Source organism: Hemibagrus wyckioides, linkage group LG04, assembly GCF_019097595.1.
Source record: "Hemibagrus wyckioides isolate EC202008001 linkage group LG04, SWU_Hwy_1.0, whole genome shotgun sequence".
Lineage (NCBI taxonomy): Eukaryota > Metazoa > Chordata > Actinopteri > Siluriformes > Bagridae > Hemibagrus > Hemibagrus wyckioides.
In genome coordinates this window covers 8,848,087-8,865,920 of record NC_080713.1, presented here as the reverse complement: position 1 = coordinate 8,865,920, position 17,834 = coordinate 8,848,087, and the positions used below count along the sequence as shown (strand labels likewise).

Sequence of the window (17,834 nt, the reverse complement as noted above, 5' to 3'; positions counted from 1 at the left end):
TGTGAGAAGAAGAGGGGTGAGTGAGGGATGGACAGAGGGAGGTGAGTGAAAGATGGACAGAAGGAGAGTGGTGAAGGAGGGTAGTGAGGGAAGGGTGGACAGAAGAAGAGGGGTGAGTGAGGGTGGTGTAGAATGGGAGTGAATGAGGGCAGAGAGTGAAGGATGGATAGAAGGAGAGTGGTGAAGGAGGGTAGTGAGGGAAGGGTGGACAGAAGAAGAGGGGTGAGTGAGGGTGGTGTAGAATGGGAGTGAATGAGGGCAGAGAGTGAAGGATGGACAGAGGGAGGTGAGTGAAGGATGGACAGAAGGAGAGTGGTGAAGGAGGGTAGTGAGGGAAGGGTGGACAGAAGAAGAGGGGTGAGTGAGGGTGGTGTAGAATGGGAGTGAATGTGGGCAGAGAGTGAAGGATGGACAGAAGGAGAGGGGTGAAGGAGGGCAGTGAATGAAGGACAGGAGGAGGTAAATGAAGGACAGGTGGTGGAGAGTGAAGGACACGAAGACCATGAATGAAGAACAGGAAAACAGTGAGTAAAGGACAGGAGGAGGAGAATAAAGGACAGGAGGAGGAGAGTGAAAAACAGGAGGAGGAGAGTAAAGGATGGGAGGAGGCAGAGTAAAGGACAGGAGGAGCAGAGTGAAGGACATTAGTAGGAGAGTGAAGGAGGGGCGTGACAGATGAATAAAAGGAAGGGAATGAAGGATGGATAGAAGGATAGTCGTGTAGGAGGTGAGTGTAGAAGGGCAGCATAGGAGAGGAGTGTAGGATAGCAGTGAGTAAAAAAAGGAGCTGAGTGAAGGACAGATAAAGGGAGGCGAGTGAACGACAAAAGGAAGTGAGTAAAGGACAAAAAGGGGTGAGTAAAAGTCTAGGAATGACAGAATGAGGTGCGTAACAGACAAGGAGGGGAGTGAAGGATGGACAGAAGGAGGAGAGAACTTGAGTGGAAAGGGGAGAATTATATATCCTCGGTTTGCAGAGGGAGGGAGTGAAGCAGGGAGCTAGAGCGAGTGAGTGTGGGAGTGGAGGTGTTAGGAGACGGAGGAACGTCTCAGCTGTCTCTGAGGAAGATTACAAGAAGCCAAGCAGTGCTGCTGTGTCTGCCTGCGTTGATATGAATGTGGAACCAGTTCAGCCTCATTAAACCTGATTCTAAACCACAACACACGATGGATGATCTGCGGAAATCTGAACACACACACACACACATGTGCATACACAGATGCCCTGGACTGATTTTCGACACCAAATTGCTAATTATTTGAGAGGGGCTTTATTTTTATTGGGCCGTGGCAGGTGGTGTCTGGATGTTTTATTGATTTCGTTAGCTTGCATTTTAATGAGCCTGACTGCTGTGATTGCTGCCTGAGCCGTTACAGAATAATTATAGCACTATCAATCTTCTTATTGTGTTAAAATGACCTTTTACGTGTTTCAGCTTGCAGAGACACAGTGCTGTATGTTTGCATGTATGATAACGATCCATTTAAATTAAACAGTTTTATTTTGTTTCTGATTAAGACCTTAATATGAAAGGGAAAAGCCTAAATGCGTTTTACAAATATACACATCCCAAACAGAATATCTATATTTATATATACACTGACCAGCCATAACATGACCACCTTCCTAATGTTGTGTTGGTCCCCCTTTAGCTGACAAAATAGCCCTGACCCTTTATACACTGTGTATTCTGACACCTTTCTATCAGAACCAGCATTAACTTCTTCAGCAATCTGAGCAACAGTAGCTCGTCTGTTGGATCGGATCACACGGGCCAGCCTTAACGTGCATCAGTGAGCGCTGACCGCCCATGACCCAGTCAGAGGTTCACGACTGTTCCTTCCTTGGACCACTTTTGATAGATACTGACCACTGCAGCCCGGGAACACCCCACAAGAGCTGCAGTTTTGGATCCAGTTGTCTAGCCATCACAATTTGGCCCTTGTCAAACTCGCTCAACATGTGGACAAACCTTTGGGCAGATGTTTCACTCCTGGTACAGGCTTACACAGCCGCACAGTTAAACGTTAGATAATTGTTGCTTGGTCTGCGGCTACATGAATCCATGGACCCAACCTGCTTTGTGTCAACAGTTCACAATGACAGCCAACATAAGTAGCCATGTTGTCCATCCCTTTCTGGTCACCCATCTCATGAAAACATCCAGCATGATAATGCACCATGTCTCAAAGCAAAGCTCTGATTGCTTGCATCATATCACACTGATTCAGTTTAGCTTCATTTACACTGCTGAGTAAATCTTGGGTTGCCTCTAGTCCCAGGCAGCCTCTCTGATTGGATTAAATAAACCAGGCTGCATGTTTTCTCAGCAGTTGGAATAATGAGTGTGCTGATGTTCCATTTATCTCCTGCTGGAGTCAGAGACGGGGAACGCCAAGCCGGCATTTCATTTAGACTCAACACACAGGCCTTTGTTCTGAGATTAAGGATAAAGTGCGTTGCTCCACAACACTTGGGACTGGAGAATCCTCCCTCTGTTTTAGTGTGTGTGTGTGGTAGTGTGTGGCTAGCAGCAAACTTAGTAAGTGTATAAGAAGATCTCTCTCCTTCTATTTCTCTCTCTCTCTCACACCATTTGTCTGTCTCCATCTCTCTATCCCCCTCCCCTCTTCCCCCCATGGTGCCACAGTAAGTGAACATCTGACTGCACCTGACTTCCCTTTTGGTGTTTTTTTTTTTTTTTTTTTTTTTTTATCTCCTAAGAGAAAGCACATGGTATTCCTTAAAAAAAAAAAAAAAAAAAAAAGATCTGGGTCAGCAGAAAATAAAAGCCAGTCTGAAAAATGAAAAAATATTCTGCACTTTTATAGAAGACACCAGACAGCTTCTCCAGTTACTTTACAACTCTTTTGACTTATAAATATAGCCAATTCCGGCATGGTAGACTCATATAATCTTCTGGACAGGGCCACGTGGTCAGGGCAGAGAAGATGCCACAATGCAATTACCCTTGTGAGCCCAAATTTTAAGTGGTTAAGGCTCTGGGTCGTTGACGGGATGATCAGGGTTCAAGCCCCAGCCCCAAGCTGCCACCGTTTGGGCCCTTGAGTAAAGCCCCCAACCCACCATGCTCCTGCATCACGGCTGCCCCTGCGCCCTGACCCCAACCTCCAAGGAGGGATATGCGAAGAAAGAATTTCACTGTGCAGTAATGTATGTGACAAATACAGACAATGTGTGGCACAAGGGAAAAGGATTCAATTTATTGTCTGGCGATCTGAATCCTGACCTTTCGGCCGTTATCTGTGACCAGGTGACCAAGATTAAAACTGCTGGTGCTTTCTGCGTGTGTGTGTGTGTATGTGTGTGTGTGTAGACACAGCATGAGCAGTAGTTGTGAAAAGATGCGGTTGCTGGCTTCAGAAATGACCAAATTGGGACAAAAAAAATGAGGTTTGACCAGATCAGTTGAAAACTATAGAGCAACTGTGTCATTATGCAGCCTTTCATTTTGCATCAGGGAACAAATGAGATTCTACAAACGGAGCCTTGTACCTAATTAAGTAGTAGCACCCCTTGAAGTGCCCTTGTCCTCCCTGAGCTGTTGTATGAAAACCTGTACATATTGCTTCAGCATTATAATGTCCGCCTTTCATGTCAACTCTTTCCCAGGATTTCTCCGGATCCCTCATCCATGACTTGCTGTGTATGCACAAATATCTAATTCCCTAATTTCCTCCTCCTGCATTCGCCTTTTACTCTGGGCCATTTTATGTCTGGTTGTAAATATTTGACTTAATGACTTTCTGTGTCGGTGTCTTTGATTTGTCTTCGTTCTCTGTGTAACTCGACGCCGCTGTAAATGACAGTTTGCCCTCGGTGTCTTTCGTTGAGGTTTCAAATGAATAAATAAATGAAACCGAATCTCAGCAGTGCCTCCCCTGAAGCTTTTCTCTATGCCTCTCCACAGATTTATACCCGTTCGGTAATTGAGCCCCTGCCTCCCGCCCCTGTCAAAGATGCACCCCCGTCTCCCGTCTCTCCTCCACCTGCCGAGGGAGGCAGCGCCGCTCCAGCCGCCTCCTCTACCACGCCACGCGCCGCCGACAAGAACCGCAAGAAGAAGATGTCCGACGAGGAGATTCTGGAGAAACTGCGTAAGATTCCCTCAACGTTTTTCCTCACGCTACTAGAAATGCCTCCAAGGTCCAAAGAGTCGTTCGCTAATAGTGCCCTCACTTGCTGCATAAAAATATGTGTGTATTAAAATTCCATCATGATGATATATGATATCTAATGCAAGCGACTGTGCCGTCGATGAAACGTTTAATCCTAACAAACGATAGCTAATCAAAGCTGTATAGAAGAAAAGCAACACCAGCGTTAGCCTACACATTCTAGATAATCAGTTTTGTGCTGTAGGGACAGGGTTGATGTTGCTAGCAAGCAGCTACTTAGATATTTAGGAATTTTCCTCCAGTTCAAAACTAAACAAGCTAATCAAATACAGTTTTCTTTACTCGTCTAGTAATAACACAAAAACCATTTCAACCTGATTTCATTCTTAGTCATTTTAGTAACCCTGCTGTTTGACTGACTAACACTTCCTGAATGAATAACTTCAATAATTGTGCTCCAAATTCCACTTTTGTCTAAGAGTCTGTGTTTTATCAAACGCTCCCGCTCCAGACGCACTCAGCTCGCCCTCTGCTGGTAAGAAAGGGATGCTGCTTCACAACCACTCTCTCCTCCAGTGTGTCTTTTTTTTTCCTCCAACTTATTTCAGCCAGGACTCCTAAAGTGTCCCCCTTCATGGTTGCCAGGCTTCTCCACTGACTTACCTAACACTCCTAGTGTGTGTGTGTGTGTGTGTGTTCCCTGTGTGGCCTCGAGAGAACACTCCGGAATCATAAACTATATCCACAGCCTCATCTGTCCTTATTTTCTGTACCTTCTCACAGTTTTTTTTTTTCTCTTTTGTTGTCCACTGTTTCCTTTGGGTTTTTGCTCTCCAGTTTGGTGGAAACACCACAGCATGAGTCTGTGTGGCTGCTGTTTTGAGAATGCGAGATGATTTGTTTAGATTTAAAAGAGGAAGTGAATGGATCCCACAAATCCACCATGAGAATAACTGACCAATAATTGTTGCATTCTGATTTTTTTTTTTTTTTCTCATGGATGCAACAGGACGTTTAACTTTGGTCAGCTTGGACATATTTGATTCTTAGCTTTCTTATGAACACCTCTGATGTGAGGAAGAACATGGTGTGCCGCTAAAGGGTCGTCCAGATCTGGTCAGTTTTGGGGTATCATCACCACCAAATCTAAAATGGCTTATAGCTTGTACCGTTGGGTGGATTATGATTTAACATGTTTAATGTCCTAATCATATGCACTTCTCTTCATCGGACAAAAATAACCACACAACATCCAGATAAATGCTAAGCCATAATTCTTTTAGTTTTGAGAGCCCAAACCAACTGGATATGAGATAACACAGAAAAGAAAAAGCTAAATAACCATAAGTCAGCGGTGATCTGTATGCCATAGCAAAAGCTTAGCTCAGCTTTATGTCAATGCCAAATACTCAACATCTGCATTAACCAATGTTTATACTCTCACTAACCAATGTTTATACTCTCATTAACCAATGTTTATACTCTCATTAACCAATGTTTATACTCTCACTAACCAAAGTTTATACTCTCATTAACCAATGTTTATACTCTCACGCTGCACAATAAACATGGTTACGGTTAGTAATTGTCAAAATTCAGAAGTCTACAATTTGTACTTTTAAGCATTAGTTAATTACACTTACATTTGTTAACTTAACCGATTACTTTAAAATCCATGCTTTGTTAATGTTAACTAGTACAATAAATATTAGTAAAGGGAACCTTAAAGTAAATAATTCAGTTTCAATATCTGATGTTTCTTATTTAAAGACATCTGCAAGCTAAACCCATCAAAACCAGAACAGAGGTGATTTTGGTGGCAAGAAATTTTCCCAGTGAACAGTATTGAATCTACCAAAATAAAACAGAAACACAAATCCAGTCCAGTGCCATGCTAACAGCCATGCCATGCAGATACATACACACAGAGAATATTTTACTCCCTACCGGTCTGGAGGACATCTTTTGACTAGAAGTCAATTAGAAGAACGAGAAAAATAAAGAAACACTAAATGTTTGAGTCTGATGAGTTTTCTCTGCCTCTGTGTTTAGGGAGTATTGTCAGTGTGGGTGATCCAAAGAAGAAATACACACGCTTTGAGAAGATTGGCCAGGGGTGAGTCTCCTTTCACATATGTGTCATTAACAGTCGCAAACATCTTTACAAAATAAAACCCCTTTTAAAATTCTCAACCATTCTCTTTGTTTTGGATCTCAGGGCGTCTGGAACGGTCTACACAGCAATAGACATCGCCACAGGACAAGAGGTAAAAGGAGAACCTCAAAGATGCTGTAGATGAAGAACAATGTGTCTTTCAGTAGCTATTGATGTGTGGGATTTCATCAAATGAAAGCAGGTTTTTACTCGAAGGCCACTCATGGGCTGGAGGAGAGAGTGAAAGAGCAAAAGAGCGAGAGAAAGAGAGAGAGAGAGAGGGGCCTAATGGGCTCTGTGAATACTTTCGTTTGTGCTCTTTTTTCCACATGGCTCTTTAACGTGGTGCTAAAGGTTGTCTTTTATCTGGCCGGCTTTTAGGTGGCCATCAAGCAGATGAACTTGCAGCAGCAGCCCAAGAAGGAACTCATCATTAATGAGATCTTGGTTATGAGGGAAAACAAGAATCCCAACATCGTTAATTACCTGGACAGGTAAGAAGCTCACGGACGGAAGTGCAGACAGCATCCAGGTCTGCACAAAATACACACAGAAGGACAGAAAGCCCAGGAATTAATAATATTTTATTTTTTAATTTTATTTTTTAAAATAATTATTTATTTAATTTATTTATTTATTTGCCAGCATCATGATTTTCTGATCAGAGCCACCACTGTTTAAATACAAATTAAAGATTAAATAATTAATAAAATATAATATAAATAAATAGATATAAAAATTTATAATAATAATAACAAATAATATATATATATATATATATATATATATATATATATATATATATATATATATATATATATATATATATATATAATATATATATAATATATATAATATATATTAAACATTTTTTCCATATTACATTACCATATTAAAAACATTAAACATTTAAAAACATCAGATTTTTTAATTTACACACCATGTTAAAAATATTTATTGTTTTGAGATGTTTTTGAGCATGCATAGAAAGCATGTATTTTTAAAAAAAATAGCAATAGAATATGACAAAATAAAGGCTTTACAATGACAGATTGGGTGGAAATAAGAGACAAATTCTGAATTAATTCCAAACAGTGTTTAAAACAGAAATACATATTTATGAATTAAAAAACAAAAACAAGTCTATATGTACAGGATTGGGGATTAGTATCACTTTTTTTCAGTGGTGATTTTTCATCACACTGAGCCCTGTTACATTCTCTCCCTCAATTTCCTGTCAGTATAACGCTGTTATGGCAGGTCCGTGGGGCTTTAGCTGTTTCTATAGATACCCCCTCATTCCTTGTGCTGTAATGTTGCCCATGGGAGTAGATGGATGGATTTCTCTGTCTTTATGGTTACCATTCCATCTTAGCACTAATATATTGCCCCAGGCTGCTGTGTGGTTGCCTTAGTTACTCTGTGTAATGCACTGTGTTGCCGTGGTGCTGTCTGGTTGCCATAGTTACCTGGTTGGCGACGAGTTGTGGGTGGTGATGGAGTATCTGGCTGGAGGATCTCTGACGGACGTGGTGACGGAGACGTGCATGGACGAGGCGCAGATCGCCGCTGTGTGTCGAGAGGTGAGCGGAAGATGTTTCGAAGCCTGTCGGAACTTTAAACCCAGATTCTCACATAGTCCTAAGTGTGAAGTAGTGAACATACTAGGATAAAAGTACTAAGAGCTAAGTGTAAAGCATCACTGTTTTTAGTCCAAGTGAATAAGTGTAAGGTTGTGTGTGAACTACAGCATGTAGTGTAAATGGATTACTGCAGTAGGAAACAATACTAGAGAGAGAAAGTGGGCCTTAGTGTAATGTAGTTTGGATAAAGCAGCTACTGTAGTGTAAAAGTAGTGTAATATGGTCCCAGACTATTAATGTTACCTGAGGTGAGTAGCAATAAATAGTAAAGCTGTTGGAAATGAGTATAAAGTACCATAAATAGGTAGACTGAGTGGACTAGTGCAAAGGTGACCAGTAAAAAGCTACCATACATAACCTAAAGCAACAAAATAATATGATGTAGTAAACAGCCTGAGAAGACTAGTTTAAGTCTACTAGTGGAGAATGAAGTTGGGAAGTGGTGGCTTAAGTGGTTAAGGCTCTGGGTTGTTGTTTGAAGGATCAGGGTTCAAGCCCCAGCTTCCAGTTCCACTGATGGGCAATTGAGCAAGGCAATGATTGGAAAGGCACGAGTTCAAATCTCATCACTGACAAACCCTCACTGCGAAAATGTAATTTACTCTGTCATTAATCTAAATATGTAGTGTATTATAGTAGTGAAAGGACCTTTTAGGCAGCATGAAAAGACTACTGTACAGCCCAAGTACTAGTGTAGCCTACTGTAAAGTAATGTAATGTAAGACCTAAAGCAGTGTAGACAGCTGTAAAGTCTCTCTGTAAGCAGAGTAATGGTTAATATAGTAAAAATTTATATAGCCCAAGGGGACTTGTGTAAATCAATTCAGACAGCCTGAAAAACGACTATAATGTAGTCTGAATCTACTAATGTAGCACAAGGAGACTAGTGTATATTGCCTGAGCGGGCTCGCATTAAGTAGTAGGTGTAAACGAAAGTAAAGTAGCATGACGTACCATACACCGATCAGGCATAACATTATGACCACCTGCTTAATATTCTGTTGGTCCCCCTTTTGCTGCCAAAACAGCCCTGACCCATCATGCACTGTGTATTCTGACACCTTTCTATCAGAACCAGCATTAACTTCTTCAGCAATTTGAGCAACAGTAGCTCGTCTGTTGGATCGGATCACACGGGCCAGCGTTCACTCCCCACATGCATCAATGAGCCTTGGCCGCTCATGACCCTGTCACCGGTTCACCACTGTTCCTTCCTTGGACCACTTTTGATAGATACTGACCACTGCAGACCGGGAACACCCCACAAGAACTGCAGTTTTGGAGATGCTCTGATCCAGTCTACTAGCCATTATAATCTGGCCCTTGTCAAACTCGTTCAAATCCTTACACTTGCCCATTTTTCCTGCTTCTAACACCAACTTTGAAGACGAAATGTTCACTTGCTGCCTAATATATCCCACCCACTAACAGGTGCCGTGATGGGGAGATAATCAGTGTTGTTCACTGTCAGTGGTCATAATGTTATGCCTGATCAGTGTATGTAGCATGAGTGGTCCAATGCAAAGGGGACTCCTATAAACTAGTGCTTCTAACCGAAAGCTAGTGAATAATGTAAAGACAGATGAGACCCATAAGAAGCCTAAGGGGCCTAGCGCAAAGTAGTAAAGTGTCATCGATTGGATATGTTGTCTACTGTGTCTGTACTGATCTCACTAGGACTCTACTGTACATTTCATGGAAAGTGAGAGGCTCTTTTGTTGTAACCTATTAATATTAGGACCAAGTTAGAGCAGTTGTTAAATAGTTTGACAATCATAACAGTCATAATAATCTTGCTCTTGACCTCTCATGTATTTTTTACTGTTTATTTAAGATGTGCTTCTGTTTTGTGTGTGTGTAGTGTCTTCAAGCCCTGGAGTTCCTGCACTCCAACCAAGTGATCCACAGGGACATCAAGAGCGACAACATCCTGCTGGGAATGGACGGCTCCGTCAAACTCAGTCAGTACCCCTAAACATCTTGTGTCTCTACAGTTAACATGATTGTGAAGGCTTTTTCCTCTCTAAACATTTGAACACTTCATGTTCAAGACAGTATAAATTTCCTTTGCTTCAAACACATCTAGAGATGTGGGTGCTGATATGAGCTTTCACCAGCAGAGGGCACAGTGGTCACACTGTATTGATAAAGACTGACAGAAAATGAGTAGAGATCCCTAGGGGCCTGAGGCACTGCAGAGTTTAGCATTTTTACTGTGTGATGCTCGTTCTTAAACTGAGTTGTTTCTAGTCTGCACTGTCACCTACAAGTTTTGTACCCTAATACTTGGTGCTAAGGTGACATTAGTACTCAAGCATCAATGTATCTCACCTCTGACTGTTATGCTTTTGTGTGTGTGTGTGTTTGTGTGTGCGTGTGTGCTCTTCGACAGCTGATTTCGGCTTCTGCGCCCAGATCACCCCTGAACAGAGTAAACGCAGCACCATGGTCGGCACTCCGTACTGGATGGCCCCAGAGGTCGTAACCCGCAAGGCTTATGGACCTAAAGTAGACATCTGGTCTCTGGGCATCATGGCTATCGAGATGATTGAGGGAGAGCCTCCATACCTCAACGAGAATCCTCTGAGGGTAAGATTTTTCTTGAGGGGATTTTGATTTAACATTTTGGAAGGAGTCTCCATTGTCAGCACTGAACAAAAACAAAAAAAAAAATTAGCTTTGGGAACATGCTACATATCTTTATAGGAGAATAACTATCTTCAGCTTCACTTCAAGCCTCTTTACAGCACCTCATTTTATATAACACCACACCTCATCCTATATTATCTTAGTGAAAGTCATAAGAGCACTGCTGCTAGGCAACTGGAAAAATGTGAAGATTAAGCTGCTTAATGATCGAGGCTATTGATTTAATACGGGCAGAGGTGTGTTAAATCTCTGAGACCAAACAGGGTACAGGAGCAGAAAGAGTCAGAACATCAATGACATCTATAAATGACAGATGTTAGTGAATTCATAAGATGTCTGAAAATGTCAAATGATTAATTTAGAAGAAATCTCATCTCATCTCATTTTTTTTTTTTTTTTTTGAGCATAGCAGATGATCTTCTCTTAATTTTCTATGCATTCTTGCAGAAGTCCTGAAGTGATGCATGATGAACACTGCACTCATTTTTATTTTAATAATCCACTACTTCGCTAAATCGAATGCATTTTTGCTGGATTTGAATAAATACGAGTCTATTCAATGGTAATGACAAACTCTGGCATGCTGGTCACCTTGATAATGTATTTCGGAATAAATTATAAACGTCCTGATTTGTATGTACACGTGCTTTCGGCTGCAGGCCATTTCTATTCATTTGAACACTGATGATGCATCATTGCATGGCAGCGTGCCACGATTATGATTTATTTACAGCTGAGTGAAACATTTCCATGCAGTGACTTTTATTTACCCCTTTAGGAGTTGATGCAAATGAACACAGTAATGTTTCTGTGCAGGCGCTGTATCTCATCGCCACTAATGGCACTCCAGAGCTGCAGAACCCCGAGAAGCTGTCGTCGGTTTTCCGAGATTTCCTCAACCGCTGTTTAGAGATGGACGTGGAGAAAAGAGGTTCTGCCAAAGAGCTTCTACAGGTGTGTGTGTGTGTGTTACATTTCAACTCTTAGTCTTTCTCTATGAAGTGTGATGAGACCCAAGTTATACATACACGACCAGTCAAAAGTTTGGACACACCTTTTAATTCAATGTTTTTTTGTTTAGGGATTTATTTTCTACATTCTAGAACAATACTGGAGATTTCAACACTATGAAATAACACGCATGGACTTAAGTAATCCATATGTAATGACAACAAACAACAGTCCGTTGTTATTTTAAGACACGAAGGTCAGGTGTTCTGGAATAGTTCTTGCAAGAACAGTATTGTCAAGTGCATTTGCAAAACCCATCAAGCACCATGATGAAACTGGCTCACATGAAGACCATCCCAGTAAAGCAAGACCAAAACTGACCTCTGCTGCAGAGGAGAAGTTCATTTAGAGTTACCCGCCTCAGAAATCACCAATTAACAGCACCTCAGATTAGAGGCGTTATGAAGGCTTTACAGAGCATCAGTAGCAGACATATCTCAATATCAACTGTTCAAACGACATTATTGTGGATTTCGGCCGCCTTCAGCATTTTTTTACAATGTAGAAAGAAATAAACATCAGGAAAGACCATGGAATTAGAAGGTGTGTCCAAACTTTTGACTGGTAGTGTATACTCTATATATTATTATATACAGTGGCGTCTCAGCATATGAATGTCCTCTCTTATAAATTTCAGCCTTAGAATTAAAAATTTGCATCGCATTGCTAATATTGCTCATTTTTTGGGTGGCTGGAACGGATTAGCTGCATTTACATTATTATTTCGCAAAACAAATTTTCACCTATTCCAGAACGAAATGCCGAGGTTCCACTGTATACGTTACATCGTCGACGTAGTGTGCATTACTGAAGCTCTGGCTCTAACAGCGCCTTGGAATTTTTATTTTTTTTTATTATAGTTGTATTTTTTCATCAACTTGTTTACATTATTTCTCTAGTTTACTATAGTGTATCAGCTGTTTTAGGTTTCTACATACACTACCGCTCAAAAGTTGGGGATCACTTGCATATTTCAGCTTGGAGTAAGACTTCCATCAAGCCAATCCATCTTGTGGGAGATGCTCCAGGAAGCATGGGGTGAAATCTCCTCAGATTATCTTGACCGCTAGAATGCCCAGGCTGTAATTGCTGGATTGCTGAAAAACATTCATCATTTCCATTAAAATCATTATTTCTAACTCTGACATGTCAGCATGTCCTGTTCTTTTGCTAGATTTTCTATTTCGTGTGTGTTTCCTTGGAAAACAGTACCATTTTTTTGAGTGATCCCAAACCTTTGAAACGGTAGTGTATGTCTACAGCTGAATAAGAGGGGAACGTGGTGTCTGGTCAGTGTGGAGCAACTAAAAGATTCCATACAGATTTATATCATCTATATTGAAGATACTGAGAAAATGTATCACATCTTCCCAATAATCATATTATGTAATTCAATATTTAATGACATCATGCTTATAATCAAGGAATAGCCTAATAATTACATCCGTCTCTCAACCCCTCGCTCGAGAAGCACTAGATGTTCCAGAAACTTCTACGTTCAGCTGTTCTCTGTGAGCTGCAGTAAAGCGTTTCTTCCTCCATCTCTTCCTCCCCATCACTCCCACACAGAGCTGATTTAGAATACTCCGATCTGTAAAAAAAAAAAAAAAAAAAAAAAAAAAAAAAGAAAGAAAGGTAGCTGGATGTTTTCCCTGTAGAACACTCGGGGAACAGAAAGTACGGCGCACACTCGTAACTCAGAGGCGATATGACTCAAGCATTGCACAGAGAGAAAGCCTCACATGAAAAACTTTCCTGAAATTACTAAGCAGTACACGTTCTTTCAGGTAAACGGCTTTCATTCATTTTTGTTGAGTTAATACTTAAACAAACCACCATGACTTTACTAACAGGGAAGCGGGTTCTTTTGTTCATTAACCTTTTGTGCTTTTGTATTCATCCCTTTACATTTATTTTCCTTCGCATATAGAGATGTGAAGGGGACAGAATGTTAAGTGTGTGATGTATGACGCGTCCCTTTGGTTTCCTCTCCTCAGCACCAGTTCCTGAAAGTGGCCAAGCCTCTCTCCAGCCTGACGCCGCTGATCCTGGCAGCCAAAGAGGCGACCAAGAACAACCGCTAGCTCAGCACGGACGAGCACAGTGCCATCTGTCTTCTCTCTTCTTCTACCCTAAACTCCCACGGCCACTCCCTACCTGTCTTTTTATTGGGCAAGGACCTGTAGAGTTTCTGATGTCAGGGACATGGTGTGTGTGTATGTGTGTATGTGTGTGTGTGTGTGTGTGTGTGTGTGTGTGTGTCCACTCACACAGCTCTCTAGAACGATGGCATCACTGTATATGAAGAATCCACTGGATGCCACAGTGGAGCAACGCTGTATATTTAACTAACAGGATCAGATCTGCCTCTGACCCGCTGTTTCTTTTCATCCGACTTTTCTTTTCGCCCGCGTCTCTATGTTTGTGGTACTTTACGAACGGGATGAAGGTTTTTTTTTTATTATTATTATTATTTTTAAAAGATGTTTTTGTATATCCATGAATCCAACTAGATTATTGGACGTTGCAATACCGCTCTACTGCGACGAGAACGAGCGACGCCGGTACTGACCCGGAGGGACGGCTGCTGCACGTGCGGAATTAAAACCATGAACTGGACGTTAAAGACGGATGCTGTGCATGAAGAAGGCATCCTCATCCTTTTATAGTCACTTACTTTCACCTCTGTTATTCTGTCCCTTCCCCTGCGCTTTGAAATCAGGATGTACGTTTCTTATTGACGAAATTAAAACAAACTGTAGCAACATGTGTCGTCATGAACACTGAGTTAATAGTGATGATTTTCCTTTTTTCTAAAAAAAAAAAAAGATGACATTATGTAATGTTTTAATTATTTCCTTTTTTGTACGTAGCGCTGATGTACCCTTTGGCCTTAAACTGTGACGCAAAGGGAAGACGACTTTACTAAGACGGTACAGCCTGCTTTTCCCTGAACCCTTTTTGTTTGACTCTGATGGATGGGAGAACGTCTTTCTCTTGTGTTTTTTGAGCCATAAACTCTGTTTATAAGGCGTTTTTGATTACAGATTCTTATCTGAAGCAGAAGAAATAAACTGTACAAACGAATTGCTGATTTTAAGAGTCTGCTTGACTCGCTTGGTGCCAGTTCTTCTGTGTTAAAAGTGTGTACTAAGATATATACAGTACCTTTCGGATGCTGTACACCATGGTGTGTGCTTCCCTCTTGATATTTCCTCAGACTTGACCCCGTTTTTCTCTTAGTTTCGTCGCCAGATCCCATCTCTAATGAACTAGAATCTTGGAGACTGACGGTCTTCTTCAAAGAAACATAAAAAATCCACCACTTTTGCTGCTGAATCTCAAGGCAGCTGAACACACTCAGAAAGCCTCTTTTGAATACACGAGCTCACAGAAGCTTCATGATTATTTACTGTTATTCTGATTGACCGAGACAGAGCGATGATGTCATTCTCTTTCAGAGCACATGGCTCATCATGCTTCCTTCGCTTCTAGCCAGAGGTGTGTATCAGGACTAGGATCTCACAGGAGATTGGAGCAGGCAGCTATTACTCTCCATATGAAGGTCATGCCGCAGAGATTGACCACGTCGATTAACTCTGGAGCGTATTTGGCAGGGCAGGTTGCTCAAGTGGTGTGTTTACAGCGTTTATTCATTCACCCTCTGTCGATGCTTACCCCTGGCATGGATTCGCTTGCGGTTCTTGACCGGCAGACAGTCAGAAGAAGACGGAATGTTCCTGGACTTGATGGAGAATAGACAGTCAGTACACTTTGCATTAAAAAAAACAATGCAAATACAAGAAAATCATAGACATTCTACGTGTCAGGACACAGACACAAGTTTGACGGTTTAATGGACAATATGGTCAGGCGATTAGCAAACAACATGAAAAAGCAACTGGAAATGTTAAATATCAAGCATCACAGAGCATCTTTTAAAAGTGCTAGGAAGGAAGTCTCTTAGGAAGAGTCAGAGGCATGGTGAGGCTGATGGAGATCATGTCTGTGGGCGTGGCTATGTGTGTGTTGGGAATTATAGTCCATCACAGCCATGGCTGGTGCTTGCTGGGAAGTAACCCAAACCCTAACCCCTTGATCCCTGGGCCACTGCAGTGCTGAGAACAATCATCCACCCAAATAACATCAGCGCTGATCCCTTTCAGGTGGCCTACAGTCCAGTCATTTCTGGACCAATTAAAGGCCGACATCATATGCAAGGCTGATAAAATGAGCAATGAGTGCACTGTATACGTCTAATAAATTGTCTTATTAACTAAGCCAGACCAAATATTAATCCAAACAAGAAGAAATGGAATGAAATACCTGATCAGGTTTCTGAATTCTTGAGATGTTTTATTTGTTGGTGAATTAATCTGATTATCAGCACCCTCCCTCTACTAAGCAGCTCTGAGGAAAGGATTTACAAGGGTGTGAGCGTAGGCAGGAAAGTACAGAATCAGCCTTAATGGGCTCCGTAGAAGCCAATCGTCCATTACATAACGCAGCAGATTGCTTACTTCATCAAGTGTGCGGAATATAAAGTCGCAGCGTTCGAGCTGCCAAGCTTTCGGCCAATGCGCTTCTCTTTATGGCATCTATCCATCTGTGCTGGAAGCTGGCTGGTGTGGCAGTTAAATGGTGACCAATCTGTTCTGCATCTGCAGTGCAGCGAGCTGTTCCGTTTATGATCAGTGTAGAGAGAAGGTCATTTCTTTAAATCGTTTCACATATCCTTAATCGCAGCTTCGCTCAGAAGGACACATGTCATCGCGTCTTTGTGCACCGGAGTGAACGGAGCTCTGGCTACTGTGTAATTATGAACAGTGGTGATCTGATGTGGTGGTTTTGCACGATTAGACTCCATACAGTTGAAGTATTTTAATCCATTGTTTGCTGCTGAAACCTTAGGTAATTCTCATAGGTACATTTTGTTCATTTCATGGGTACATTATATGCACAGTTTAATAAATAAATAAATAAATAAATACACACTTTTGACTTGGTATATCATAGCCAGCCAAGGCATCTGGGGTGTGGTTACTTTTGCTCTGGATCTTTAAGTCTAAGGCTGACTTTGGACAAAGTGTGACCTGATTCATCTCAAAGATCAGCAAAGGATTAAACGCAACTAAAGGGCCAGCTACATATATACTAGTTGCACATGGGAATGAAAACAAATTTTGAACAGCTCCTGGACGTACGCGCAACGTAGCCTGGGTTCGGTCCAGTTCGTATTCCAAAAATGCTTTGGATGACGATGCAAATTCCTTGCAAAATTTAAGCCGAAAATTCGTAAGGGAGGGCATTCGTATACCGAGGTTCTACTGTATGAATCTTTATCTAAATAGCAAGGATCGTCTGTATTAGCAATTTTGAATAGTAAAGTTTATCATCTCTAAAAATTGAATTCTGTCTGTTCAATATAGCTGCATTTTTTTTGTTAAATTACACATTACATTAATTCTTACTAGAAGCTGGATGTGGTCTGAGGCAGATATTTCCAGAAAAGATTTCTAGTGAGAAAGCAAACCTTCGGCTTGAATGATTGACTACGTTTTGTTGTGGAGGAAAATTGTGCACGCTTCCCTGAACCATCCCTTTAATTCATTGCTAAGGACGTGTTCCATCATATGCTTGACCACTGAAGCTTTTTATTTTCAGCACCCGGTCTACTCTGTGTTAAACATAAACACCAATCCTGCAGCTATCATCACACAATTGCATGCTGTGCCACTGCAGTGATGAGCCCTATTCCTCCTCCTCCTTCCTTCCTTCCTTCCTTCTTTCTTTCTCTCGTTCGCCGGTTGATTAATTCTGAGCCACTAGAAATCCTGCTGAGTTGGGTGTTAAGGGTTTGCCAGTATGCTGTAGAGAAGCTAAAGTCACAAACTGACAAGGACAAATGATAGCAGCAAAATGGGGAGAAAAAGAAGGATGGCAGGATGGGAACAGAGCCACTCTTCATGTGTCAGTGCTAAAGGAAGTACAGCAGGCTGACAGGATATAAATATATATAGTGAGGGAGCAGTAGGGCAATGAAAGACTGCAGTACAGGAAATTCCTCCGAATTACTGAGCGTGAATCGTGTGTGATTTTTGATTTGCTTCAGTGACTTTAGGTGAATTGGAATGACATTTTAACAGAAATTAAATGGAGATCCCGAATATTTTTAATCAGCAGGAAAATATTTTGGAAGATTTGTTCTTACCCACTTTCTCATTTAATTATATATT

At 41.4% G+C, this 17,834-nt stretch overlaps 1 protein-coding gene across 5 annotated transcripts in view; it reads left to right on the top strand.

Moving 5' to 3' along the window:
• Positions 1-14,685, top strand: part of pak1 (p21 protein (Cdc42/Rac)-activated kinase 1) — a 61,391-nt gene extending 46,706 nt beyond the window's left edge. For all 5 annotated transcript variants that reach the window (XM_058387971.1, XM_058387975.1, XM_058387976.1 and 2 more), the window contains exons 7-15: positions 3,933-4,119; positions 6,193-6,256; positions 6,359-6,407; positions 6,677-6,789; positions 7,761-7,878; positions 9,800-9,899; positions 10,331-10,527; positions 11,404-11,541; positions 13,596-14,685. In XM_058387971.1, the coding sequence (XP_058243954.1) occupies positions 3,933-4,119; positions 6,193-6,256; positions 6,359-6,407; positions 6,677-6,789; positions 7,761-7,878; positions 9,800-9,899; positions 10,331-10,527; positions 11,404-11,541; positions 13,596-13,682 (1,053 nt within the window). In that variant the 3' untranslated portion in view covers positions 13,683-14,685. The remainder of the gene's footprint in view (positions 1-3,932; positions 4,120-6,192; positions 6,257-6,358; positions 6,408-6,676; positions 6,790-7,760; positions 7,879-9,799; positions 9,900-10,330; positions 10,528-11,403; positions 11,542-13,595) is intronic.
• Positions 14,686-17,834: the final 3,149 nt, after the last annotated feature.